Here is a 27,587-nt window from a genome sequence, read left to right on the forward strand (position 1 = left end):
AAAAATGAACTGAATCTTACTTTACAATCGGCTAAAATTGTTAAAACTGAAATTAAGATTGTAGAAAAAGATTGTGATCTATGTCATGCTCATAGTGAGAAAATAGAATATTTGACCATACACTAGTGCAGAAAAGACTTTTAATGTATAGATTAGCCAAAAAGGTAAACACAATGGTATTGATATACAAATAATCAAGCATGCAGAGATGCATCAGATAATCATCAAAAAACAAATAATGATGCTCCCCCTGTCAAAGATGAATTGTTTTCCCTTTGTTGTTGAGCATCGTCAAATTTTCTTTCAAGCTGATTAACTTTTTCATTCAGAATTCTAAACTGATCAGTTGCAAATCTCTCAAAATTAGTTTCAGGGAAGAATTTTGTGTGTTCTTCATTTACAGCTGGTGTACTTCCTGAACTATTGACCGAGTCTTCTTCACCTTTGAAGCACCGACCTTTTATTGTCTTTACCAATCCAAGAGATGCAATAGTATTTCTGTTTATAATGTTTGTGCAATTGCAAGAACACTTTTGCTCGCCACTAATATCCACTCCTTGAAGCACAAGTATTTGGCTAACAAAAACAACATAGGGCAGACAATGAGATTGCCTGAGTGCAACATTTGTCATATGATCATTTAATACCTCCACCCAGTTGGTGGGAACATCATTTTTGATTGCATATAACAAATAAACATCTTGTGAAACCCCAGAAAATGGTATTTTAGAAGCGATGGTAGTCTAAAAATAATGAGACTCGATTATTTTAGTATTAAACGGTTTTATTATAAATAATTTTTTTATAAACGAGTTTCATTATTTTAAAACGTATCATCTCTCTAGAAACTAATTTTCTAGAGTTCTCTACCATTTATCCAACCTTTCTCACTCTTGGATAATCTGTTCGACGATCATGAAGTGCTTAGACGATCCTTGCATCAAGGGAAACAATCTCTACCGATCAACTCTTGTTTTGAGCCAGTAAGTTGTTTCCCTTTTTTCCTCCGTACATTCTTGGACTGTGATCATGCAATGATTTATGTTGCATGTATCTAGTTATTCTCCTCTTCAATTTCTAGCTCAATTAGGTACTAAGATGGATTTTCTATCACCAATTGGTGATTTGTAGGGTTTCCTAGAGTTACCTTACGGTGCAAGCATCGATTGGAGTTTTCTAGAGCTGGATTGTATATCTTTGAGGTAAGGGAAGGTAGATCTATTTTAAATTAGAAATTGATAGTATATGCATGATGAAATTTTAAATATTGAGTTGGTTGAACTGAAAGTGATTTTAAAATATATGTGAAGTGTAACTTGAATGTGATAATGTGCAAATTTATGATCTGTGTAATTAAGCATGTTTGGATGTTGTATCATTTGTAATTGGGGGTATGAAAGGTTTAAAATCTGTTAGGAAGGTGTTTAATTGAAATTGAAGTGATATATAATTGTTGTAGGTCATTGGTGAGTAAGTGGGCTAGTGAAAATAAGAATTAGAGGTTGGATGCTTAATTGGTCTGTTGGGACAGTTTGGGTACGTCAGATGTGACTTGTTTGAGTCATCAAAATGGTCAAAAACATGTTCAAAGTGGTAGATTGTGATTTGGGTCCCTAAGTTGATAAATTTGATGTTCTAGAGTAGGAATTGATCCATAAACACTTTAGATTGATGTTAGGAAGGTTTAAAATCACTTAGTCAAGTCTAATTAGGTATATAACACAATCTAGGAGTGTTAGAAGTTGGGAAAAATAGATATAATTTGTAATTGGGGTCTGAGTTGCATAATTCTATAGATTTTTGTTCTGCAGATTATGCAGACTCGCTGAGCGAATAGATTCACACAATGAGTCGCCCCTTGCGAGATGCTCTCTGCCAGGGTATTCGCACAACGAACTAGTGCACTGTGCGAATGGTTTGAGAGATTTGCTCTCTGTCTGATGATCCGCATGGCGAATCTGGGAGCTATGTGACTGGTTGGGGTCTGGGACTACTGCTATTTTTATTCGAATAGCGAAGGGGTGTGCTCAGCGAGTGTTTAAGAGGTATGGACCACTGTCTAGACTTTCGCATAGCAAGTTGAAGGCGCTATGCGAGTGGGTGAAGTCGGGTATCACTAGAAGTTTATTTGCACAACGAGATGGATCGTTGTGCGAGTAGTCTCTGGATTCATTATGCGAGAGTTGAGTGAATGGTCTAAGTTTAGTTCACTCTTTTCATCCTTGCTTTAATTTGATTTAAATGAAGTTCTAGCCTAAGTATGAAGAATGTATGATCATGTATTATAGTAATTAGTTGTTCATGTCTTGAGTTAAGTTTTAAAGTGAAAGTATGGTTGATGGACGTAATTCCATGATCCTCACGGAGAGGTTACATGGTGGTGCCCTATGTAAGTTTAGAATGATTGTAGGAAGCTCAGTCTTGGGGGTTATCCCGAAACTCCAATAGTCTTTCACTCTCACTTAGAGAAGATTGATCCATGTCATGAGGAGTAGCAGGAGGTCCTAGTCTTGGGTACTTCCAATATGATCCATGGTGAGTGATAACGGACTAACCTCATGAGTGCGGTAGGGTGAAACCCATTGGCAATGGCTTTGCAAAGCAATAGAGGCCATCATGAGTGCATAATCCGCCATAGCTCAACAATCATTCTAAGTTCGGACGATCAAGTCTAGGTTATAACATGTTAGGATGTTTGATCTGGTTTGTCTTGCTTGTTAAATCTTGAGTATGTTATATGCTGTGTAATTATATAAATTCTTTTATATCTAGCTTACCGTTGCTTTTTTGTGTCTGTCTTTATATGTTGTTTCTCTTTTGCGATGATCACCTAATGGTGTGAGCTTAGGGATTCACCTTTTTAGTTGTTTTAGCTAGAGGTAGAGGAAGAAACAAATGAGTTGTTAGATAGATCTACAAAAGTAGATATCTTCTTTGAGCAAGGTTTGGTTTATCTAGTTATTCTTTTAGCATATATGTAACGTTTCATTTTTGGTAGTTTTATACTATTAAAATGGGATGTTACACATCTTCGGTAGTCATTCTATCTTGTAGCAATCTTTCAGGTAGAGTTACCCATGCAAGAAGGTAAACTGTAATCCTTTCTTCCATGTTCATAGAGTCTTTCAATAGTATATCTTCCCAGAAATCTCATCCAATTTCTATAGATATCTTGCTTTTTCAGCCACCAGTTTGTCTCAGAATTTGGTAGATGAGAGAAGATGCCTTGTGCTTTTAGTCCCACAATTTGTTGCCATACAACATTGTGTGATCGTCTGCATCAGCCTAACACTCAATACTCTCAAGTCTTCTTAAATAATTAAATAATGATATGAGTACTCGTGAGATTGTCTGCATCAACCTAGTACTCGATACTTTTAAGTCTTCCTAAATAAGTAAATAAGGATATGAGCACTCGTGTGATCGTTCGCATAGTCCTAGTGCTTAATACCATTCTTTCTTCTTTTAAAAAATAATCAAAAAATATTAAAATATCGTTTTAAATGTTGAGCACTCGTGTGATCGTTTGCATCGTCCTAGTGCTTAACACCTTTCCTTTCTTCTTTTAAAAGTAATCAAAAAGTATTTAAATATTGTTTTAAAGGTATGAGCACTTGTGTGATCGTTCAAATCGTCCTAGTGCTTAACACCTTTACTTTCTTCTTTTAAAAATAATCAAAAAGTATTTAAATATTGTTTTAAAGGTATGAGCACTCGTGTGATCATTTGAATCGTTCTAGTGCTTAACACCTTTACTTTCTTCTTTTAAAAATAATCAAAAAGTATTTAAATATTGTTTTAACGGTATGAGCACTCGTGTGATCGTCTGCATCGTTCTAGTGCTTAATACCTTCCTTTCTCTTATAAAAATAATTTTAAAGGTATGAGTACTCGTGTGACCGTCCGCGTCGGCCTAGTATTCATTACCTTCTTTTTCTCAATCATGCCAAAAATACCAAAAAATGAAAAAATCTTCAAAAACTAAAAACATCCATTTTTGAACAAATAATATTTCGGCTAGAACTACATGATCCTTGATTCTCCATCAAGAGTGGAGATACGTAGGAGCAAGGTTAGTCCTTGTCAGGTTCACTTCCCAAAAACCCGAATTTATTCATAATCATTTTCCAAACAAATTTTTCAAATAATTTCCCAAACAAACATTCTCAAACAGATTTTCAAAAGAACTACGTAACCCTGATTTCTCATTGTGAATGAGAATACGTAGGAGCAAGGTCGATCCTTGTCGGGCCCAAAAAACTAAAAAATATATTTTGTTTATTTGGATTGTTGTTTTTCGGGGATAGTTAAACATTTTGAAAACCACATCACATTCGTGTATTCAATTAAGGGTACTGTCTTTAGGCAGGCGTTGAAGGGTGTTAATACCTTCCCTACACGTAACTGACTCCCGAACCCAGAATCTGATTTTCGTGGACCATGTCTTTCTTTATGGTTTTTCCGTAGTTTTCCAGAATAAACTATGGTGGCGACTCCAATGTCTTTTTCAAAGTCGTTCCTTTTTGGATCGTCGTCCCATCGTGATTCCGGTTGCGACATATCTGATGCATCTCTATGTGACTGATTATTTGTGTATCAATTACTGTGTGCTTACCTTGTTTGCTAATGGCCATAGGGGGAGAATTATGATGATTGGTAATTGATTGATAATCTGTATTAATTCGTGCAATATGGTTGATTATGAATCATGGTTCCACATCATAAAAAAAGGGGGAGATTGTTGAGATTGTTGATAGGGGAGCACAGGTTCAGCTTAACCCACAATCTCAATGATATCTGTGTTTTTTATTATGACATCACATAATTAATAACACATGTGTATTCTGTGTTACATATTTTAAGTTTAGATGATATACGTTTTTCATTATTGTGTTAAATCTATATGTGAGAACATGTTTGTGTTGTTTATTGCATATCATTGTGTTACATATGTGATTTTATATGTGAATGCATGACATATGCTGTTGGAAAAGGAAAACCACAAGCACTAATGTTTAACTTTAAATGTGTGGCAAAACAACAGTTTTAAGTCGATTTCATTATGGGGTGAATTGATTAAAACTCGCGTCTTTGCATAAACTATTTTCAAGTGTGCTGTGAGATTATTTCAAAGAGAAAGTTTTTCAAAACTATGCTTAACATTGTTACATAGTCGATTGCATGTGTGTTGTATTCGATTAAGTCTCTTATTGTTTTGAAATTCTGTTAATGCTTGACATAATTGTCTAACGGTCATATTTTTAATTGTGTTGACCAAGCATTAAATGATAGTCGACTGCATTAATTGCGCATTCAATTAATTGTTGTGTTTGCTGCTAACTATTATAACAAAATTGTTATATTTGATTACTTTAGTAGCTTAGTCGATTAAATTGAGTCAGAGATGTGTTATGCTATAAATTAACGCGAATTTTATTTATGTAAGAACTTTTTGGTGAATCTAACATTGTGATATCTTTTACAGAAAGCTATGATCATACAAAAAGAGAGAAAAAGCTCCACGAAACAAGAGTGATCGTGGTGATCAACTACTTGTGATTTCTTGAAGAGCAAGACTATTGTGTTTTTCAAAGGTTGAATTTGTGCAATTTTGGAAAGTCAGAATATCTAAAAGATAAAATTTAGTTGTTGAATTTAATTTGGGAATATCAACAGAAAATATCTTCCAAATAATTTTATCATTATCTAAATCTTTTAGTTATTTGGAAGATATAGGATATAAGATAATTGAGTTAATATCTATCAAATATTCTTTAAAACTGATTTAATCTAATGAATATTTGAAAGATAAAATATATCAACAGAAAATATCTTATCAACAAACTATTCAGAGTCCAAGCCCAATGAAGCCTATATAAAGAGACCTAAGGGAGGCAGAAAAAGGGACTTCATTCATTCATTCTCTCATACTCCTCTCACTTTTCTTTCATCTTGTATTCAACTCCATTCATGGAGAGCTAAGCATCTAGGGCTATTCTACTGTAATTCCATTATGGATTCTGAGGTTAGATTGAGTTAATGCAATTGTTTACTTTGGTTATTGATTTAAGTTGTTCTCTCTATTTCTTTCATCTCTCTATCTTGTTAAAAGCAAAGATTTTTGCATCATAATGTGTTTGAATCTACATGCATATTGATTATATGAGTTTTAGGGTTTCTAGGTTTAAATTGAGAATCTACTTTGATTTAATTTAGGAACTTTCATATGATTAAATAGTTTTTACTATCAATTGAGAATGTACTTTGATTGATTAGTAATAATTTCAACTATAATCAATTGAGAATTTACTTTGATTGATTAGCTTTTAATTTGGTTAGGAGATTTAAGAATAGACATGATTAGACACAATAGAATTTGATTGAGAATGTACTTTGGTTGAATTTATTGTGAATAATCTAGAAAGGTTTTGCATTTAATTGAGAATTTACTTTGGTTAAATGCATGATCACCCTCAAATTAATTAAGAATGTACTTTAATTAATTTGAAACTTAAATAATAATCAATTGAACAATTATCTGTGAATAACCGATCATGAATCTATCTTGGAAAAGCAGTGGAATTAGCCTATTTCATCATAATTGTTTTAAGTTTCTTATTTATTCTTTAAACACTCTTCAACCATTACTTTTATTCATAAGCATTGCATAACATTCATAAGAGTCAGATATTCGAAAGCAATTTCGTGTTCGTTGGGAGACGACTCAGGGTTACGTTAACCCTATCTACTTTCTTAAATACTACTTGGCAATACTGAAGTTGCCTTGAAAAGTATTATTAATTTGATAGCTTCAACGACAGCCTATCACCAAACCTGACTAGACCTAATCGATTAACTATCTTGTTTAAACGATTAACCCATTATAGTTCACAAATTTAGCAAACACAGAGAATAATGGAAAAATTTAATTGATTATATTAGTTTCTTAACCGATTAAGAATCAAGACAGAACTTAGATCATGAAAACATAGAAAGTAATGAGAAAATTCTAATCAATTATATTATGTATATATTTGGTTAAAATGCGCAAACACGGTTTTTCACACAATGTTTTCACTCTAATCAAGCAAAGTTCATCACACACATGAAGATGAATGTACAATATATCAATGATGGATGTTTTACCAGAATTTGAACATGTTACCACACTTAAAGAACTCAAGGAGCAGATAATTGACATTTGAGGTTTCCTAAAGCCGTTGTCCCTTCAGCCCATCTCAGTTTCCTATAAAACAGTCATAAGGTTTTGTTGTAGGTACCCAAATGAATTTGGGGCCTTTACTGCTAGTGGCATGAGTTGGTTCCTTAGGTATCCACTTGAATTTTCCTTTTGGAACACCAACTTTTTTATAATAGCATGACTTGGATAAGTGAGCAACTATATTGCAGTAAAAACAAGATATAGAAGTAGGTTTACTCAAATAAGAAAACTCTTTAGCATTAATCTTATTGCTTTTAGTAGTTTAACCTATCCCTTCTTTGGTTATTACTCTTCTTTGTGATCCTAGCACAACCTCAAGATTAGATCTTCCTAGAGGAAATTTAGATAGAGTTTTCATCAAGGATTCTATTTTCTCTAGGTGGGCAACACAATTTGTACAATCTCGAACCATTGTTTAACCTTGATTTCAGCCTTCTTCGAAGATTGTAAAACAATTTCAAGTTTAGTTTTAAGGCTCTCATTATCATCAACAAAATTATCAATTCTATGCTCAAGATCTTTTTTTCACTTTTTAATCTATTCATTTGATATGGCATTTTCATGGCCTCACCATGAAGTTCTTTAAAAGTATCACAAAGTTGATAATACCTACCTTAGTTGAAGGAAACCGCTATAATGATAGAGTTTACAAGCAAGAATATAGAGATATCCTCTCTTAATGCACTCTCCTTACCCACTCAATATCACTTACAATACAAGATGTGAACACCTCACAATCTCACAAACCCAGAAAGCAATCCCAACTTTCTGTACACCTTGGGAGCAATCCCATCTCCTAATGCAAAATACTACGGTTATCCTCCTGGCTAATAGCAACAAGAACACAATCCTCTTGATTGAAATATAAACACTGATATTCAAAGAATACACTAGAAGTGCAGATATGATCAGCAATGTTTCAGCACAACTTTCTTGCAAGAATTTTTATCAATAACCCAAATGAAATCTTTTATTCTTCAAGACTTGTTCTAAGACGCTCCTACAATCAATACTCAACAAACAAGTTAGTTATGAAAGTGAATGTTCATGTAATTGTATTGAAACAATGTGCAAGACGTCTATTTATAGGATTTTCAAATCGTGAGGCAATGATTATGCAATTAATATAATCTTTAGCTTTTCCTTCTGCTTTAAATATTTTACATGTGCTTCAGATTTAAGAGATTAAACAGTGCATGCAATCAATTCAATAAATCATACAAGCCAACAACAAACAGATGACAGTTATAGACAGTTATGGCTTTAAATCAAAATGATTTTCACAAGATAATCATTTTAATTGATTACGAAACTTATGTAATCAGTTAAGTTCCATACTTAAGCAAATTTCAAAACAATTTTTCATTCCAAACATATCAATGCACTCAACAAACACATGTTGGCATAACAACGTGTTTTAATCGATTATTCAACTAATGTAATCAATTATTACACAACTATTTTGCCCATGTTAAGCATGTACTGAAATCTGAAGAAATTTAATAGATTATATACATTGGTTAATCGATTATTTCTTCCAAATATACAATTGTAATGTGTTTGAACTTATGATTCATTTACAATCAATGAATACATATACCAAGCATTTCAAGCACGAACATAGTAATGCTCAAGCAATTGTTATGCCATTTGTTGTGCAAGAAACCACAAAACATTTCTTTTGTTCATCATAAAAAAGAAATGTGTCAGATAGGTTTTCCTAAATGTAGCTCCCCCTATCAACAAAATCTTTCTTGATAATATACTTCAGGATTTATATTCATAGAGAGACAAAAAGAAAAATATGTCATGAAGGAATAATTTTAGGAATGTCTGCAAAATAGTAGGATATGCTATCAAGCTCTCAAATTGAAATATCTTTTCTTGAGAATTCTAGTAACACTGAAGCTTGAACGTATTACATAAAAAAAAATAGTGTTGTAAGCAAAAGTATTTCATACACAATATTGTCTAATGAAAAGCACGCTAAAATATACATCTAAAACAACTTTTCATAAGAGTCTAATGGCTTATTTCGTCTACTGTAAAAATTGTTATACATCGTCCAACCCTCCTTGAATGATATACTTGAACGATGCATGAATTACTGACAAAATGTATGACAAGATGTTTTAAACAAGCAGTACAAATTAACTTCTATAAATGCTCAAAACATTTAATGTATGTACTGTAAAATGTTATTTTGCTTGTATACATTTTCCTCGTTATTTGTGTAGAACAGAAGTACACAATAGATTAATCAGAACATCTGCACACGTTGGATAAAGACGTTGAGAGAAGCAAAGAGCATTCTGGAATAAATTTCTTGAAGAAGATAAACTGAAGAGAAGAAAGTTTCTAATTTAGAGAAAAATGAAGAGGGATGATAAAAGTGGGTAAACTCGGTCTAGACAGTTGTTTAAGGATAGATCCTAGAGTGGCTAAACTCGGACTAGACGTGTTATCTAAGGGTGATAAAAGTGGCATATAATACTCAACTAGGAGTGGGTTATACTCACAACCAAGAGTTGTGTAAGAATACTCGGACTAGACGAGTTGTCAATGGATGTTAGGAGTGGCATAGGATACTCAACTAAGAGTGGGTTATATTGGATCCAAGAGTAGTGTAAGAATACTCAACCATGAGTGAGTTATACTCGTTCTAATCTTTGATAAGATTAATGGAACCTCTTAAGAATTCTTAAGGGAGAACTATATTTTTCTTATTGTTTTCTTCCTTTAAATACTACTGTTAAGTTTTCTATGTCATTATATGAAAGAATATTTAGATACCCATCTTACATACCCAACATCTATGTCATTGTATGAAAGATTAATAACACATACTCATCTTACTTAATCGGTTCGATCATACAAACACTAATGCATCGGATCCCATCAGAACTCTGCAGTTAAGCGTGCTTGGGCAAGAGTAGTACTAGGATAGGTGACCTCTTGAGAATTCCTCGTGTTGCACTTCTTTTTTCACATTCTTCTCTTTTTTATGTTTTTTTCGTCCTTGTTAGTTGCAACCAAATCCCAAAGTACCGCCTACACCCAACTAATTCTTACTACGACTTTTTCGGATCCAAATCATCCACCTTAGGTCCCTCGCCCTCGCACGCATCTCCCCAAGTGTTGAAACTTATACACACTATCGAAGCCATAAATACATTGATCGTGCAATTCTTGACAGGTGTGATCATACCACCACTAATGCATCGGATCCCATCAGAACTTGGCAGTTATGCGTGCTTGGGCGAGAGTAGTACTAGGATGGGTGACCTCCTTGGAAGTCCTCGTGTTGCACCTCTTTTTTCACATTCTTTTCTTTTTTACGTTTTTTTTCATCCTTGTTAGTTACAACCAAGTCCCAAAGTACCGCCTACACAACTCTAACTAACTCTTACTACGACTTTTGATGGGTATGTATTATTTAGATACCCATCTTTCATACCCATCAGACGATGCTTTGCGAAGTATGCCTTGTTAATCTTTTATGTGTGAAGTATGCGTCATTAATCTTCAAGAAAAACATTTCAAAAATGCAAGAAGGGTTTCTTTTTTTATTATTTTTTTCACACGTGGCACAAAAACTTATTCAAATTTTGTTTCATGATTATTATAGATTGATCTTTAATACAAGAAGAGATAAAAACATAAAGTTGTGGTTCCTTAGATATCTTTTCGATTTTAGGCCATATCGTCTTTAAGAGGGGGGGTATCATGGAAACTCATCCAATGAGCTATAACATAAGTTAGGAGCAATGCCCAATCCTTTTTCCTTGTTTGTAAATGTGAGTCAAAGTTGTATATTTTTGTATATGATTAGACCTTTCTGTGTAGATAAGTCTTTCCATTAGGTCTTGTATTTTGGCCAAGCTCATATTTCTTTTAGGCCTTGTATTTTGGTCATTTTAGTGAGATAGCCTTAATTTAATTAATTAAAATAGTGACAATCAATTAAATCATGGAACATCCCATAATTGTACAATTTTAGGTTTACAAGTTGATTCTTGAGTAATGACACGAACTGAGTTGCTCTTTGGGCTTGCTTAGTCTTCGAGTAACCCTTAGAACATTTCTGGGAGGTCAAGGAACCTTGAGAGATGCATGCATCCTTATTATTGAAGAAAGTTCTTAAATCTTTTTCAGATTGTTTGTACTTTGTTTTTACCTGGGTTAACTTCTCATTTCTATGTATATGAATGATTTAAGCTTTTGAAACCAACTTAGAAATAGTAAAGAGAAATTGTGTCATTTTTGTAACTCTCCAATGTTCCGAATTCATTAGGATTATTTGTCTCTTTGACTACTTCTCATTGTTTCTTTGAGATTTGACCCAGTTCCTTTCAAGAAACTCTCCTAAACCAATCTCCAAACTCAAGTTCATTCATCATTTCATGTTTTTACATCCAACTACATCATCTTCATGGAGTCTTACGTTTTCAAATGGGTTTTCATCGTTTGGAACAAGCTATGAGCCTCCAATCACTCTTCATACATTGTATTAAAAATATAAGACACATTTAAGACTATATCCAGGGTTAACTTTATAATTTATCTACAAACATTATTAACTTGACTTTAGGTATGTTAATCAATTTATTATAAATAAATAAATATATATATTTATATATTTAATCATGATATATAATAAACACTAGTAAATGCCATATAATAAAAAATAAATTTTAAACATTAAATGGTATGTATTACTTATTATATAATAAATAACGTACAATAGTTGACTGTATATAGTAGAGGTTTTACTTTAATATTCTTCTAAAACAAATTTTGATTTGAGTTTGAATATTTTAATCAATTTAATATATATATATATATATATATATATATATATATATATATATATGTGTGTGTGTGTGTGTGTTTGACTTTATTATTCATCTAAAACTGTGTTTAAGTTGACATTAAATATTTTAATCAATTCATTATATATAATCATAAATTATATATGCGTATTAAAAGTTAACAAAAACGTATAATAATTGCTAATAAATTCCAAATAAATAATAAATGTTAAATATAAAGTGTATATTAATTACTATACAATAAGTAACGTACAATAGTTATTACTTTAGATATATTTTTACAAATTTTATAGAAAAGACTTAAAATCATAAATGTGAAGAAGTCAAATAAGCATTGTACATTATTTTTATGAAATTCATTATTATATACAGAAAATATTTTACTTTATTATTCACATAAAAATGTTTATAGCTTCACTTTGAATATTTTAATCAATATATATATATATATATATATATATATATATATATATATATATATATATATATATATATATATATATATAAATTACATATATTTCTTATAATAAATAATGAATACCAAATATTAAATGTTATATTAATTGCTATATAATAAGTAACAATAGTTTTATATATATATATATATATATATATATATATATATATATATATATATATATATATATTTTACATAAGTAGTTCAAATTTTATAGGAAAAAACTTAAAATCATGATTAGAAACCAAATGAGTATTATACATTGCTTTTTATGACATTCGTGACTATACATCATGTTTGACTCTATTATTCATCTAAACATCTTATTAATTTCACCTTGGATATTTCAATCAATTGATTATATATATATATATATATATATATATATATATATATATATATATATATATATATATATATATATATATATATATATATATATATATATATATATATATATATATATATATATATATGTGGATTAAACTATTTCGGTTGTAAAAAAAAAGATGATTCTTACCGTGTTGTTTGTCCTGTATTTGTTGAGTAGTCATGTTAGCTATAAAGTTGACGGAAATCCATCTATACAAAAAGATGACTGGGAGATAGAGAGACAACTTGAGATTATTGCTAAGCCTGCCATTAAGAGTATTCATGTATGTCTCAACTTTTTGATATTTCATGATATGACATGCTTCTTTTAGTTGAATCACACTGTATGGTTTAATAATTTTATTTGTATGTGTTTTATTTTGGATTTGATAGATGAAGAATGGACAAATCGTGGATTGCATCGACATTTATAAACAACCATCATTTGATCATCCTTTATTAAAGGGGCATAAATTGCAGGCATATAATTAAAATCTCTAATTACAAAGAAATTTCACTTTCATTTTCTTTTCAATATTTTGGGTTAATTTCCAACCCTTCTTCTACCATGTTTTTCATGCTCTAAAAATTGTTTCTTTATTTTTTTATTTTTAGAAAAAACCTAACTTTCAAAATGTGACTGGAGAGATAAGTCAAAAAACTTCAGGAATTCGACCCATGTTTGGATTGGGTAAGCATGAATGTCCGACGGGGACTGTTCCTATATTGAGAACAACAAAAGATGATCTTATTAGAGAAAAATCATTACTCAATGATCATATATTGCTTCAAGATCTTCCTGGTGTTCATGTAAGATCTTTTTATAAAAGTAGTTTAAAATGCTGGTACTTAATTTTTTTTTAAAATTGTATTCAATCTAATTTTTTTCAATTTGGCTATTTATTTGTATATATTGAATTTTTCAGGTCGCAGAAGTGTCTGTTAAACCAAATTATGGTCCTTATTATGGAGTTGGAGGTTTAAATAGTATTTTTAATCCACGAGTTGATACCAATCTTCAAATCTCTATGTCTCATTTATGGGTTCAAAATGGTCCCATAGAATCCACTAACAAAATCTCATTAGGATGGCATGTGAGTTGAAATTTTCACAATTAGCATTTTTTATGTATGTATGTGTATGCATGTGTTTGTGGGTGTGGGATGTGGGTGGGTGTGGGATGTGGGTGTGGGTGTGAGTGTGGGTGTGTGTGCGCATATGCATGTTTGTGTGCTTGTGTGGATAGGGGTGTGTGTACGTGTGTGTTGGTGCATACTTTGTGCATGTGTAATGCATGTGTGCTTGTGAGTATGTGTGCATGTATAAGTGTGACTTAATTGCCATTATTTTGAGAAAAGGTAATAATATTATAATTAATCCAATACATTCTTATCAGGTGAGTCCACAACTATACAATGATCATGCAACCCATTTTTATATCTCATGGACGGTAAGAACATATCATTACATTTTGTTTATACTTAATTTATATAAATGAAACATAGATATACTCCCTTAATAAGTCTTTCTTATTCATTGAAGGATATTTTTTTTTCTCTTTATATATAAGATATAATTATGTCCTTATTATAGATCCTTAATAAATTTGAATTAATTACTGTATCATATTAATATTATTATTCAAAATTTGATATGGTATAAAAAATTTACAGTCAGACAACTACAAAAAGACAGGATGCTACAATATTCGATGTGCAGGTTTTGTTCAAACTAGCAAAGAAATATTCATCGGTCGAGCCATAGGTACTATCTCTCAATATGGAGGACGGCTTTGTGTGCTTGCCTTTTCCATTACTCAGGTGATAATAATTGTGTATATATTTCACTATGATAAAAAGATAAAACTTGATTTAACTCACATGGGATTAATATATTTTTATTTCTAGAATATACTTTTTTAACTAAATTCATATAGTGAAAAAAAAAACGTAATATTGGGCGATAGGCACAAATAACACTAGGCATGATACATAAATGTTTGTATGTTTTCAGGATCCTGTAACCAAAAATTGGTGGATAAGTATAGACAATAAGCCCATTGGATATTTTCCAGCAAAATTGTTCTCAAACATGAGCTCAGCTAATGAAGTAGGTTGGGGTGGAAGAACAAGAACTCATCCTGGTACTCAAAGTCCTCAAATGGGGTCTGGCCATTTTCCTCATGATGATAATCCTACGCACGCTTGTTACTATAAACAAATTTCGATTCAAGATAATGAAAGAAAAACTCATGGAGTTAAAGTATATGAAGCTAATTCCTTCACCGACAAACCCAATTGTTATGATGTTAGATATTATGGATATAAAGGACCTCACTTTGGTGACATTCTCATGTTTGGAGGGCCAGGTGGTAATTGTGGAAATTAATTTGCTTTCCAATTAAACTTTAAATAAAGTTAAGAAAAACTGTCATGATTTCGAATAAACTACTTTTATAATATTCTTTTTGTAGTGGAAGATTAATATTATTGTTACTTTTTGTGACATCCCAAAAATACAGTCATAACTATAAATTTAGAAAATCACATATAATAATAATTCAAACAGTTTTCCACTAGGAAATTGAAAATTTTAAAACTTTCAAACGAACGAACGCGCAAGGACGAACGTCCTTGAGTACAAAACCAACATAACGGACGAATGTGCAAAAGCCGCACGTCACACATAAGAATTACAATAAGAAGTCGAGCGTACAAGAAACCTGGCCGAACGGTTTACAGAAACAATTACCGAACGGCCGAAATCAATTTAAATGAAAACTAGAGATGGTCGAACGACCACTCATTTCAACAACTAACTAGCCGAGTGTCTCACTGCTCGGTCTTCACTTCAACATCAACCAGGTTCTCTTCATTCAGCGCCTCTTCCAAACGCTCGTCTCCCTCTGCTCACATCCACACGGATGATCATCGCAATGACAAGACGGACGTACAAGGACAAAGGACAACACAAGGAAAACGAAAGGGTAAGCTTACGTAATTTAACTCATGCATTAACATATAAGTTCCAGTCAACAGTTTATTCCACACATACATAGCAACATACGCATTCATCATACATCACATAATTTAACGCACGTACAAAATAAAACTCAACACGACTGACTGTCCGGACTGTATGAAATCTGCGTAGTTACAGGCGTTCGCGCACCCGGGTGGTGTGGTAACTGGCATCCTCATCAGCTGCCACCCGAGGTTAGTACGCTCGTCCAAAGTACCTCTAAGGACGACGACCTCCTGCCGTTCCCACACATGACGTGCGTTCTCTACTTGAGAACGAGCACTCACGGAACATCAGGATTGAACAGCCAACATTAACTTCCCACAGTCATACTTAACAATTTCCAATAATTTTCCAAGAGTCGTTCCTACCGGGAACGCTCATTCAATATCCATAACTTTCATTTCATCTCAAATATTATTCACCATTCACTATTCACCAATCCATAATCATTTTCATCTTGATAGGGAAATCATCAAAACCGAACGTTCTGTTCTCAATAAGACCGAGGACGAACGCTGTCAGTGAGACCAAAAGACGCTCGTTCAAATCAAAGTACGAACGGCAGAATTTCAATAACGTACGGGAATACATAATCTACTGTTCATTGGACGAACGCTATTCAGTGGGGAAAAGAACGAGCGCTCAAAATGATACCGAGCACTATTAGGACGAATGCTCGAGGCCGAGCACTATTTGGACGAACGCTCAGTTGGAGACCGAGCACTATTAGGACGAACGCTCGAGGCCGAGCACTATTTAGACGAACGCTCAGTTGAAGACCGAGCACTATTAGGACGAACGCTCGGTATGAGACCGAACGCCACTTTGAGCGTACGTTCAGTGTAAGACCGAACGCCTTCCAGTACGATCGTCCGGTGTAAGACCGAACGCTATTCTGAGCGAACGTCTGGTGTAAGACCGAACGTTCAATAACTCAGATTGAAAATCTTGAAAAATAAACTAAAGTAAGTTTGGAGCAGTAATACGAACGGGGAAAAGTTCACTGTTACATATTCATACAAGTACACAGAAAGAAAGAAGTTCATCAAACGTACAGGATTCAACAGTGAAAAACCGAACGCTCAAACAGTGAGGACGTTCGTTCTCGACCAGGATTCTACCCAGATGACAGTATCCCATTTCAATGATTTTTGCCAACAGAACCGAACGGTCAATGACCGTTCAGAACGAACGCACAACATCTCATGGAAGGTTCATTTCTCATAAAATCAAATCATCTCATTCGTTCATATAAACCCAAACTCTCAATTTCATATATTTCATTTTATCCAACATCTCATGCATAATATGTAACTCAGTCATATATCATTCTCATTCCATAAAAACGAACGTTCAACATAAATCAAGCATAACAGCTTCATATAATCAAAATAACGAACGTTCATGCAAGTCACCCTAGAAACATCATACAGTAAAATAACGAACGTTCATACCATCATTTCATACATCATGCATTTCTTTCATACAGCCAAATAACGAACGTTCAACATAGCATACATCAAACCAGTTAAATTAAATAAGCTTCCCTTACCCGGAAATGGACGAACGTTCACTGACGCACACACAGACGCTTCTCCACTCAAGTTCCACTAACCAGCGCTCGTTAATCCACTGTACGAGCGAACGAACCCCAACACCAAACTCAGAATCACGCTACTGAGATTCACTAACCGAACGTTCTCCTCTGGAAGCTCTTGTCGCCGAGCGTCCTTCCACGTTGCCGGAACCAGAATTGGAGGAGGTGCAGTGGTGGTTCCTTAGAGAGATAAGGGTGCAGAGAGTGTAGAGAGAAGGAGGAGAGAACTTAGGTTTCTCAGAAATGCAGAAGAGAGGTGCGTGCAGGGCAAGTGGGGAATAAGTTCAGAATTTCCACTTGCCAGCGCACGTTCGCACACCACCAGCGCACCCCATTCCGCCAACGCACGTCTGCACTCTGCCTGAGCACTCTACTACGCCTCTGACAACCCACGCCGGACGGTCGACCACTGCACTGTTGCCACGCGTCTTCCACCATCGCGGACGCACGTTCTCTCTGACTGTAGATGCCGGACGTCAACTCTCAGGGAGACACGTGTAATCCACTACACCGGACGCACGTTCCCACTGTGCTCTGACTCAGTTGGGCGTGCGACAGCTGGCGTTCAGCAGAGGGTGTCGGGCACTGTTTGTCGGCCATGTGTACTGCTGAGGTGGCGTGCTCTCTTGCTGCCACGTGGACGCCACGTGGACGCACGTTTTTCGAGGCCTGACACTTTTCATCTTTTAATTTAGTTTTGAAATAAGTTGCAAAACTTTTGTTTATAGGTAGACAACTATATCAATATTTCTTTGTTCATAATCAACGAATTTTACTAAATATTAAATATACATGGAGTTTTATGTATGTAACATTACTTCACAATCAGATTCTAAGACAATTAATTTACTTTTAACTATAACCTTAATTTTTTTTACTGTATTTCAAAATTCTAAACAGAAAATTAATTAAGTTTCAAGAACTGAGTTGATAATTTTAGGAACTGAGTTGATAATTTTTACAATTGATGATTGGATCTTAAAGTAGATCGATGAGAGATCTATGTACAAAATATACTCACATACTCTCAAATCAATAATATTAAGTATAATAATATAGTAAATAGTACAAAACAATTAAGTGAATACTTCATAAAATATCAAACAGTATTTATATAGTCTTTGAACCTTTAATTGAAAGCTGAAAAAATAAATGGGGGTAAGGGAACGTTCGGATAGTGAAAACAGGTTGCTTATAAACTGTGTTGGAATATTTTGTTGATTCCAAAGTCTCTTGAATTAGTAGATTGAGTTATGGTATAAAAGTTCCCAAAAGTCGAAAGCCATTAAGAAGTACAGTGGGATTGAGTTATGGTGAATGCACCTAAACTTTGTCTTCATTAATGAAATATGAGATTGCATTTTGACAATTGTCATTTTGAAGATCACACTCCTGTTGGGTACAAACAAAGTCCCACATCGGATAAAATATGAAATACACATGGGTTTATATACACATAAGATACATCCCTTAGTAAGAGGCCTTTTGGACTGATACTAAAAGCGGATAATATCCTACTAATGGGGAGATCTATGGATATGTGTGTATATTGAACCTCCACAACATCTAGTATCTTACTAAGAAGTGGTTTGATATATCCAACCTAATCCTTGAAAGGGTTGGTGTAAGACCCTTGTAAACTCAAAATTTTACCAAGTTGTAAAAATCTCAAGTTGTAGTGTAAAATAGAATGCTGTCAAAATTTGACATGGTTTACTATTTTATGTATAACTTTTTATACAATTAGTATTTTGGGTTGTTTCTTTTTCCATTGAAAATTAGACTCAAAGAGCTTCGATTCGAGTACTCATACGCCTAATTCCGACTTCGGGAAGGGGTTCAACCGAACTGTCAAAGTTGTGACAGATGTGCTGTTTGAGTTTTTCTTTGCTGGAATAATCGATTAACAGCTGTAGTTAATCGATTATTACAGAGAAATTTCGTGTTTTAGCCTCTGGACTCGTGTTAATCGATTAGCACTTGAGTTAATCGATTAGCTACGTCAATTATGGAAACATAACAGCCTGGAACACGTTTTTTTTTAGCGTGCAAGGTTGGGGAATGTTCCCACAAACCATTCTTTCCGGATTTTGGGGCTGGAAAATGGATTAGGATGGCCAGATGTTGGTCTTTTATTGCTAAATTACAATATCTTGGGTCCTTGCTTGTCTTGGAGCCATTTCTTTAAATCCAAATCAGATTTGGAAATTTGGGGAGAGTGGAGAGCTTTTTGGTGTGAGGAGAACGAAACTCTAAGTGTGCAGAGGTGTTGGAGCTTGCTTGGTCTACCAAGGAAAGGAGGAGTTACTCTCTTGGAAGAAGAAGTTAAGATCTTCAAAAGGTAAGGGGAGATAACTTATCTCTTCTGTGATTATGTGTGTGCAGAATTTACTTGATGAATATGTGGTTTCTTATGGGTAAATGTTGAGTATTAAGGATTTGAGAATGAGAAATTGGGATTATCGTATACATAGGCATGCCATGATTTTAATTGGTTGATTTGAAGGGATCCTTGTGCTACAACTTTGATCTATGAATCTTGATTAAGTTATATGATGAAATATTGGTGGAAATTGATGGATCTATGTTGAATTGATGGTGGGATTTCATTCTTTTATGATGGTATATGTGGATGGAAAGTTTTGAACCAATTTGGTCATGAAATGGGGTTGTATATATAGGAGTTTATCTCACTGTATTTTGATTTGCGAAAATGGATTGAAGATTGATGAAGGTGAGAGTTATATAAGTTGTTTTCATATTTGGATGTGGCACATTTTGGGATTTTGAGTGGTGGAAGCTACTCCTTTCCTTTGTTTTCTTGAATTTAGAAAGTGGTATGTGCAAACTGTTTTGGGATAAGTTGCAGTACATTATTGATTTGTTTTGGTGTTTAAAATCTTGGAGGAAAGATCATTGTTGGGTGCTGAATGTTGGGTTGCAAGTTGTTAGAAAATTTTGAAGGGATATGTGGTTGTTGGATAGTTAAAAGAGTTGATTTTTGCATGAGAAATTGGATAGGTTGATGTTATGATGTTTCTGGTTGATTGTGGAGTGGTAATAGACTCCAAATATGTTTGAAAACATGTTAGAAGTGTTGAATATGTACTGAAAATCAAATCTGGAAAATTCTGGGTGAAAACCAGAATCTGGTTGCTGTCACGGCGCTCCAGCGCCCATTTATCGCGCTCCAGCGCGCGATGGTCAGGTTGAATCGCGCTCCAGCGCCCTCTGGTCGCGCTCCAGTGCGCCTGAACGCAGCAGCATGCTGCAGATTTTGTTTTTGGGAGTTTTGGGGGTTCTGGATGTCCGTTTTGGACGTTCTTTAGTTCGTTTTGGGGGGTTTTGACCCTTCCGAAGCTGTTGGTGATGGTTTCAAAGCTGTTTGAGTTACCTAAATATGGGTATTAAAAGGATATAAAGAAAATGTGTTATGTGTACATTGTTTTGAGTTGTTAGATATATCTATTTGATATGGAAATGTTGTGTGATCGGTTTGACATTGCAAATTGATATGAGAATGATGTTTGGATGGTTAAGTACTGTTGAAATCATGGTTGTATATGATTTGATTATGAGTTTCATGTTAAATGAAGAATTGAGGTTATTAATGATATGGTATTGTGATAATCTCACTTATGCATTTGAATATATTGAACATATGCTAAGTTCATGGTTGGCGAATATGTGATGATGATATGATATGGGCGTTATGGTATGGTTGGATTGGTATTGTAAGGATTATGGTATATGGATATTTTGGTCAGATGATGTTATTGAACGAGTGGTGGATAGTAAGCGTTGTGGTTGCTGGCCCGGGGAATCTCTTTAGGTGAGTGATGGGGGGTATACTTGCACTTGTCCGGGGAAGCTCTTGTTCAGAGTGATGGAGGGTGACATTGTGTACTTGCCCGGGGAATCTCCCTATAGAGTGATGGGAAGCAGCACTACACATTGGGGTAATGTGTAACCGCCCGGGGAATCTCTTACATTTATGTAAAAGTGATGGGGGTGACGTGGGATACTAGTCCGGTGAAGCTCGAGATAATTAAATTGACGTTGTGCGTGCTGGCCCGGGGAATCTCTTTAGGTGAGTGATGGGGGGTATACTTGCACTTGTCCGGGGAAGCTCTTGATCAGAGTGATGGAGGGTGACATTGTGTACTTGCCCAGGGAATCTCCCTATAGAGTGATGGGAAGCAGCACTACACATTGGGGTAATGTGTAACTGCCCGGGGAAGCTCTGAAAAGAGTGATGGGAGTGACGTTCGCGCATATTGGTGTATGCATTCTGATTTGGGGTGATTGCATATTGGTGTATGCAGGTATTTGTTTATGATGCATATTGATGTATGCATGCTGTTTATTTATGTGTATATTGGTGTATGCAGGTATTTGTTTATGATGCATATTGATGTATGCATGCTGTTTATTTATGTGTATATTGGTATATGCAGGTATTTGTTTATGATGCATATTGGTGTGTGCATTCTGATTTGGTGTGATACATATTGGTGTATGTAAGGTGGTTGAAGTATAATTCGTACTTGTGTGTGTAGTTTGATCTGGTTAAGATGTGAATGGTAGTGTGTTATGAAGTATGTTGGGTGTGTAGTATACTTAAGGTATAAGTATATTTGGGATGTATGTATATTGTATTTTCGTTAGCTCACCCTTGCTTGTTTGTGCATGTGAATGCGATGATCGTATAATGTGTGATGTTATACGGGAGCAGATGTTATTACAGATGTGATGGCTGATGCTTCTGAACATGCATAAAGGATGAAAGAGAGATGGGATAGATGACTTGGGAATGTATTTTAATATTTTATTCGATCCTGACTATTTGAACATTTTATTTTCGGAATAATCGGTTTGTAATAAATAACGTACTATTTTTCCGTTGAGGTTGAATATTAAAATTTGAATTTTTACTTACGTGTTTTACGGAAAAATTAGTCGACGTAACACCAAATTTCGGGGTGTTACACTTGTGGTATCAGAGCAGTGATTCTTTTTCGAAAATAAAATTTTGGGGACTAGGGAGTGAGAAATTCTATCATGCATTCTTGTGATTTTCTTGTTTCTTTATGAAATTGATTGTGTTATTATTATGCGTGTAAAGAGCATCATGTCTCAGAGAACTGAGAATTGCAACTCTCACAATGTGACTGAGAGAATCAAAGGAATTGTTGGTGTTGTTTCTTATGAGAAACTAGTGTAAACTAGTGTTTTCTACAACACATATCGGGTTAGATCTCAACCAGTTTAGTTTGTGTTGGAATCACGATCTTTTGGCTGGACACAAGTTCAAGGAGAACTTGATTTTTCTACCATCCTAAGGTTTAGATTTCATCCTAGGAATGTATTGGTTGATTGCAAATCACATTCTTCTCGACTGTGGACGACAACAGTTGGTGTTTTCGGACTTTGACGATTTTAAGTTGATCACAACTAAGGAAGCCTTGAAGGAGGTCAGTAATGGAGCCACATGTTTTGTAGTGATGGCTCAGGAGAAGAAGAAGGGTTCTGGAGAAAAATCATTGAGAATCCTAGTGGTAGAGGAGTTTACGGATGTCTTTCCGGATGAAATTCCAGGATTACCACCAAGCAGAGAAGTAGAGTTCTCCATTGATCTAGTACCAGGAGCTGGACCAGTGTTTGTGGCCCCGTACAGGATGGCTCCGGTAGAATTGGTCGAACTAAAGAGGCAGATTGAAGAGTTGTTAGAAAAGAAATTCATCAGGCCAAGTGCTTCACCTTGGGGGGGGGGGGCACCAGTACTATTAGTGAAGAAGAAGGATGGAAGTTCGAGGTTATGCATTGACTACCGGCAGTTAAACAAGCTGACGATCAAGAACAAGTATCCATTACCGAGGATTGAAGACTTGTTGGATCAATTGGGTGGAGCTGGCGTGTTTTCAAAGATCGACTTAAGGTCTGGGTACCATCAGATCCTAGTGAAGCCTGAAGACATACAGAAGACAGCCTTTCGGTCACGTTACGGTCACTACGAGTTTGTGGTGATGCCGTTCGGAGTGACCAATGCTCCTGCAATATTTATGGATTACATGAATCGAATCTTCCGGCCTTGGTTAGATAAGTTTGTTGTTGTGTTCATAGACGACATTCTCATTTATTCTAAGGATCAGGAAGAGCATGCTGAACATTTGAGGACAGTGTTAGAAACACTCAGGGAGCACCAGTTGTTCGGGAAATTATCCAAGTGCGAGTTTTGGTTGGATGAGGTACAGTTTCTAGGTCATGTGATTTCTACCCAAGGAATTTCTGTGGATCCAGCCAAAGTAGAAGCAGCGTTGAAGTGGGAACGTCCAAAAACAGTGTTTGAGGTGAGGAGTTTTGTGGGCCTAGCCGGGTACTACAGGAGATTTGTCAAAGATTTCTCAAGGATAGTAGGTCCACTAATGCAGTTGACTCGGAAGGATCAACCATTCTCTTGGACGGACAAGTGTGAAGCAAGCTTTGAAGAGATGAAGAGAATGCTGACAAGTGCTTCAGTGCTAATGATCCCAGATACTTCGAAGGTTTTTGAAGTGTTTTGCGACGCTTCACACCAAGGACTCAGATGTGTGTTAATGCAAGAGAAGAGACCAGTGGCCTACGCATCGAGGCAATTGAAGGTACATGAAAGGAATTACCCAACACACGACCTCGAGTTAGCCGCTGTTGTTTTCGCTCTGAAGGCTTGGAGACATTATCTTTATGGATCACGTTTTCAGGTCTTTAGTGATCATAAGAGCTTGAAGTATCTTTTCGATCAGAAGGAGTTAAATATGAGGCAGAGAAGATGGATGGAATACTTGAAGGACTTTGACTTTGACTTACAGTACCATCCAGGAAAGGCAAATGTTGTTGCAGATGCTTTGAGTAGGAAGCGGATACAAATGTCAGCTATGATGGTTAAGGAACTAGAGTTAATCGAAAAGTTTAGAGATATGAACTTGGGTTTACAGTTGAACCAAGATCATATTTGGTGTAGTCATTTGAAGATCACAAGTGACTTCTTGGAGAAGATTAAAGCAGAGCAAAAAGAAGACGCAAACTTACAACAGACGGTGGAGTTGTTAGGGACAGAGCAGGCTAAGGATTTTAGTCTAGGAGCTGACGGAGTTTTGCGGTTCAAAAACAGGGTGTGTGTTCTAGCAAAGTTGGAATTGATAAGAAAGATTCTGGAAGAAGGACATAAGAGTCGTCTTAGCATACATCCTGGTATGACTAAGATGTACAAGGACCTGAAGGATTCTTTTTGGTGGACTGGAATGAAAAAGGATGTGGCGGAATTTGTCTCCTCTTGTCTAACTTGTCAGAAGGCTAAAATTGAGCATCAAAGACCAGGAGGAATGCTGCAACAGTTGGAAATTCCCCAGTGGAAGTGGGATGACATATCAATGGACTTTGTGACTCATTTACCAAGGTCTCCGAGAGGTCATGATTCTATATGGGTGATTGTGGACAGGTTGACAAAGTGTGCTCATTTCTTACCCATCAACCAGAAGATGTCATTGGATAAGCTAGCAGAACTTTACATTAAGGAGATAATAAGGTTGCATGGAGTGCCCAAGAGCATTATTTCAGATCGTGATCCAAGATTTACGTCAAGATTTTGGAAGAAAATGCAAGAATCTTTGGGTACAGAGTTAAGGATGAGTTCAGCTTATCATCCCCAAACGGATGGACAGTCTGAAAGGACTATACAATCCTTGGAAGATTTGCTGAGAGCATGTGTACTGGATCACTTAGGAAGTTGGAGTGAGGTGTTACCTTTGGTGGAGTTCACGTACAACAATAGCTTTCACGCGAGCATTGGAATGGCACCGTATGAAGCTCTCTATGGGAGAAGGTGTAGGACGCCTTTGTGCTGGTTCCAAGATGGGGAAGTAATATCGGTGGGTCTAGAGTTGTTACAGAAGACAACCGAGAAGGTTAAGCTGATACAAGAAAGGATGCGTGCAACACAGAGTAGGCAGAAGTCTTATGCAGATAAACGACGGAGACCTCTTGAGTTCGAGGTGGGAGATCATGTTTTTTTGCGAGTCTCTCAGATGACAGGAGTTGGAAGAGCCATCAAGTCAAGGAAGTTATCTCCGAAGTTTCTTGGACCATTTCAGATTATCAAAAGGATAGGACCAGTAGCATATGAAATTGCACTACCTCCTCAATTGGAAAATTTACACAATGTGTCTCACGTTTCTCAGTTGAGGAAGTATGTGTCAAACCCTGATCATGTGCTCGAATTGGATGATGTTCAAATCAGAGAAGACTTGTTATTGGACACGAAACCTGTGCGAATACTGGATGTTCAGTCAAAGCAGTTGAGAGGGAAGGATATTCGTACAGTGAAAGTGTTGTGGAATGAGAAGACTGAAGAAATGACTTGGGAACTGGAAGAAGAAATGAAAAATCTTTATCCTCATCTTTTTGGTTAACAAGTACAATTTTCGAGGACGAAAATTTTTAAAGGAGGGGAGAATGTAAGACCCTTGTAAACTCAAAATTTTACCAAGTTGTAAAAATCTCAAGTTGTAGTGTAAAATAGAATGCTGTCAAAATTTGACATGGTTTACTATTTTATGTATAACTTTTTATACAATTAGTATTTTGAGTTGTTTCTTTTTCCATTGGAAAGTAGACTCAAAGAGCTTCGATTCGAGTACTCATACGCCTAATTCCGACTTCGGGAAGGGGTTCAACCGAACTGTCAAAGTTGTGACAGATGTGCTGTTTGAGTTTTAATTTGCTGGAATAATCGATTAACAGCTGTAGTTAATCGATTATTACAGAGAAATTTCGTGTTTTAGCCTCTGGACTCGTGTTAATCGATTAGCACTTGAGTTAATCGATTAACTACGTCAGTTATGGAAACATAACAGCCTGGAACACGTTTTTTTTGAGCGTGCAAGGTTGGGGAATGTTCCCACAAACCATTCTTTCCGGATTTTGGGGCTGGAAAATGGATTAGGATGGCCAGATGTTGGTCTTTTATTGCTAAATTACAATATCTTGGGTCCTTGCTTGTCTTGGAGCCATTTCTTTAAATCCAAATCAGATTTGGAAATTTGGGGAGAGTGGAGAGCTTTTTGGTGTGAGGAGAACGAAACTCTAAGTGTGCAGAGGTGTTGGAGCTTGCTTGGTCTACCAAGGAAAGGAGGAGTTACTCTCTTGGAAGAAGAAGTTAAGATCTTCAAAAGGTAAGGGGAGCTAACTTATCTCTTCTGTGATTATGTGTGTGCAGAATTTACTTGATGAATATGTGGTTTCTTATGGGTAAATGTTGAGTATTAAGGATTTGAGAATGAGAAATTGGGATTATCGTATACATAGGCATGCCATGATTTTAATTGGTTGATTTGAAGGGATCCTTGTGCTACAACTTTGATCTATGAATCTTGATTAAGTTATATGATGAAATATTGGTGGAAATTGATGGATCTATGTTGAATTGATGGTGGGATTTCATTCTTTTATGATGGTATATGTGGATGGAAAGTTTTGAACCAATTTGGTCATGAAATGGGGTTGTATATATAGGAGTTTATCTCACTGTATTTTGATTTGCGAAAATGGATTGAAGATTGATGAAGGTGAGAGTTATATAAGTTGTTTTCATATTTGGATGTGGCACATTTTGGGATTTTGAGTGGTGGAAGCTACTCCTTTCCTTTGTTTTCTTGAATTTAGAAAGTGGTATGTGCAAACTGTTTTGGGATAAGTTGCAGTACATTATTGATTTGTTTTGGTGTTTAAAATCTTGGAGGAAAGATCATTGTTGGGTGCTGAATGTTGGGTTGCAAGTTGTTAGAAAATTTTGAAGGGATATGTGGTTGTTGGATAGTTAAAAGAGTTGATTTTTGCATGAGAAATTGGATAGGTTGATGTTATGATGTTTCTGGTTGATTGTGGAGTGGTAATAGACTCCAAATATGTTTGAAAACATGTTAGAAGTGTTGAATATGTACTGAAAATCAAATCTGGAAAATTCTGGGTGAAAACCAGAATCTGGTTGCTGTCACGGCGCTCCAGCGCCCATTTATCGCGCTCCAGCGCGCGATGGTCAGGTTGAAT

The 27,587-nt window shown here is 35.3% G+C and overlaps 1 protein-coding gene, 1 non-coding gene and 1 pseudogene across 2 annotated transcripts; all 3 read left to right on the forward strand.

Moving 5' to 3' along the window:
• The first annotated feature begins 10,083 nt into the window (after window positions 1-10,083).
• Window positions 10,084-10,202, forward strand: LOC128197286 (5S ribosomal RNA; annotated as a pseudogene).
• Window positions 10,203-10,416: 214 nt separating this feature from the next.
• On the forward strand, window positions 10,417-10,535 carry LOC128197269 (5S ribosomal RNA). The gene has a single exon (XR_008249674.1). It is a non-coding gene; the product is annotated as a 5S ribosomal RNA (ribosomal RNA).
• Window positions 10,536-13,509: 2,974 nt separating this feature from the next.
• LOC128196614 (uncharacterized) lies at window positions 13,510-15,271 on the forward strand. The gene is made up of 5 exons (XM_052878098.1): window positions 13,510-13,693; window positions 13,810-13,977; window positions 14,280-14,333; window positions 14,557-14,703; window positions 14,897-15,271. The coding sequence occupies exons 1-5, from the start codon at window positions 13,562-13,564 to the stop codon at window positions 15,269-15,271; spliced, it is 876 nt and encodes a 291-aa protein (XP_052734058.1). The 5' UTR covers window positions 13,510-13,561.
• Window positions 15,272-27,587: the final 12,316 nt, after the last annotated feature.

This window comes from Vigna angularis, chromosome 5 (assembly GCF_016808095.1).
Source record: "Vigna angularis cultivar LongXiaoDou No.4 chromosome 5, ASM1680809v1, whole genome shotgun sequence".
Taxonomy (NCBI): Eukaryota; Viridiplantae; Streptophyta; class Magnoliopsida; order Fabales; family Fabaceae; genus Vigna; species Vigna angularis.

Excerpts from the sequence above, each read along its gene's own strand:
- LOC128196614 (XM_052878098.1), top strand. The coding sequence starts at position 13,562 with ATGTTTGGATTGGGTAAGCATGAATGTCCGACGGGGACTGTTCCTATA. Across the intron at positions 13,694-13,809 it reads AAGATCTTCCTGGTGTTCAT|GTCGCAGAAGTGTCTGTTAA; the intron begins GTAAGATCTTTT and ends TGAATTTTTCAG. Across the intron at positions 13,978-14,279 it reads AAATCTCATTAGGATGGCAT|GTGAGTCCACAACTATACAA; the intron begins GTGAGTTGAAAT and ends CATTCTTATCAG.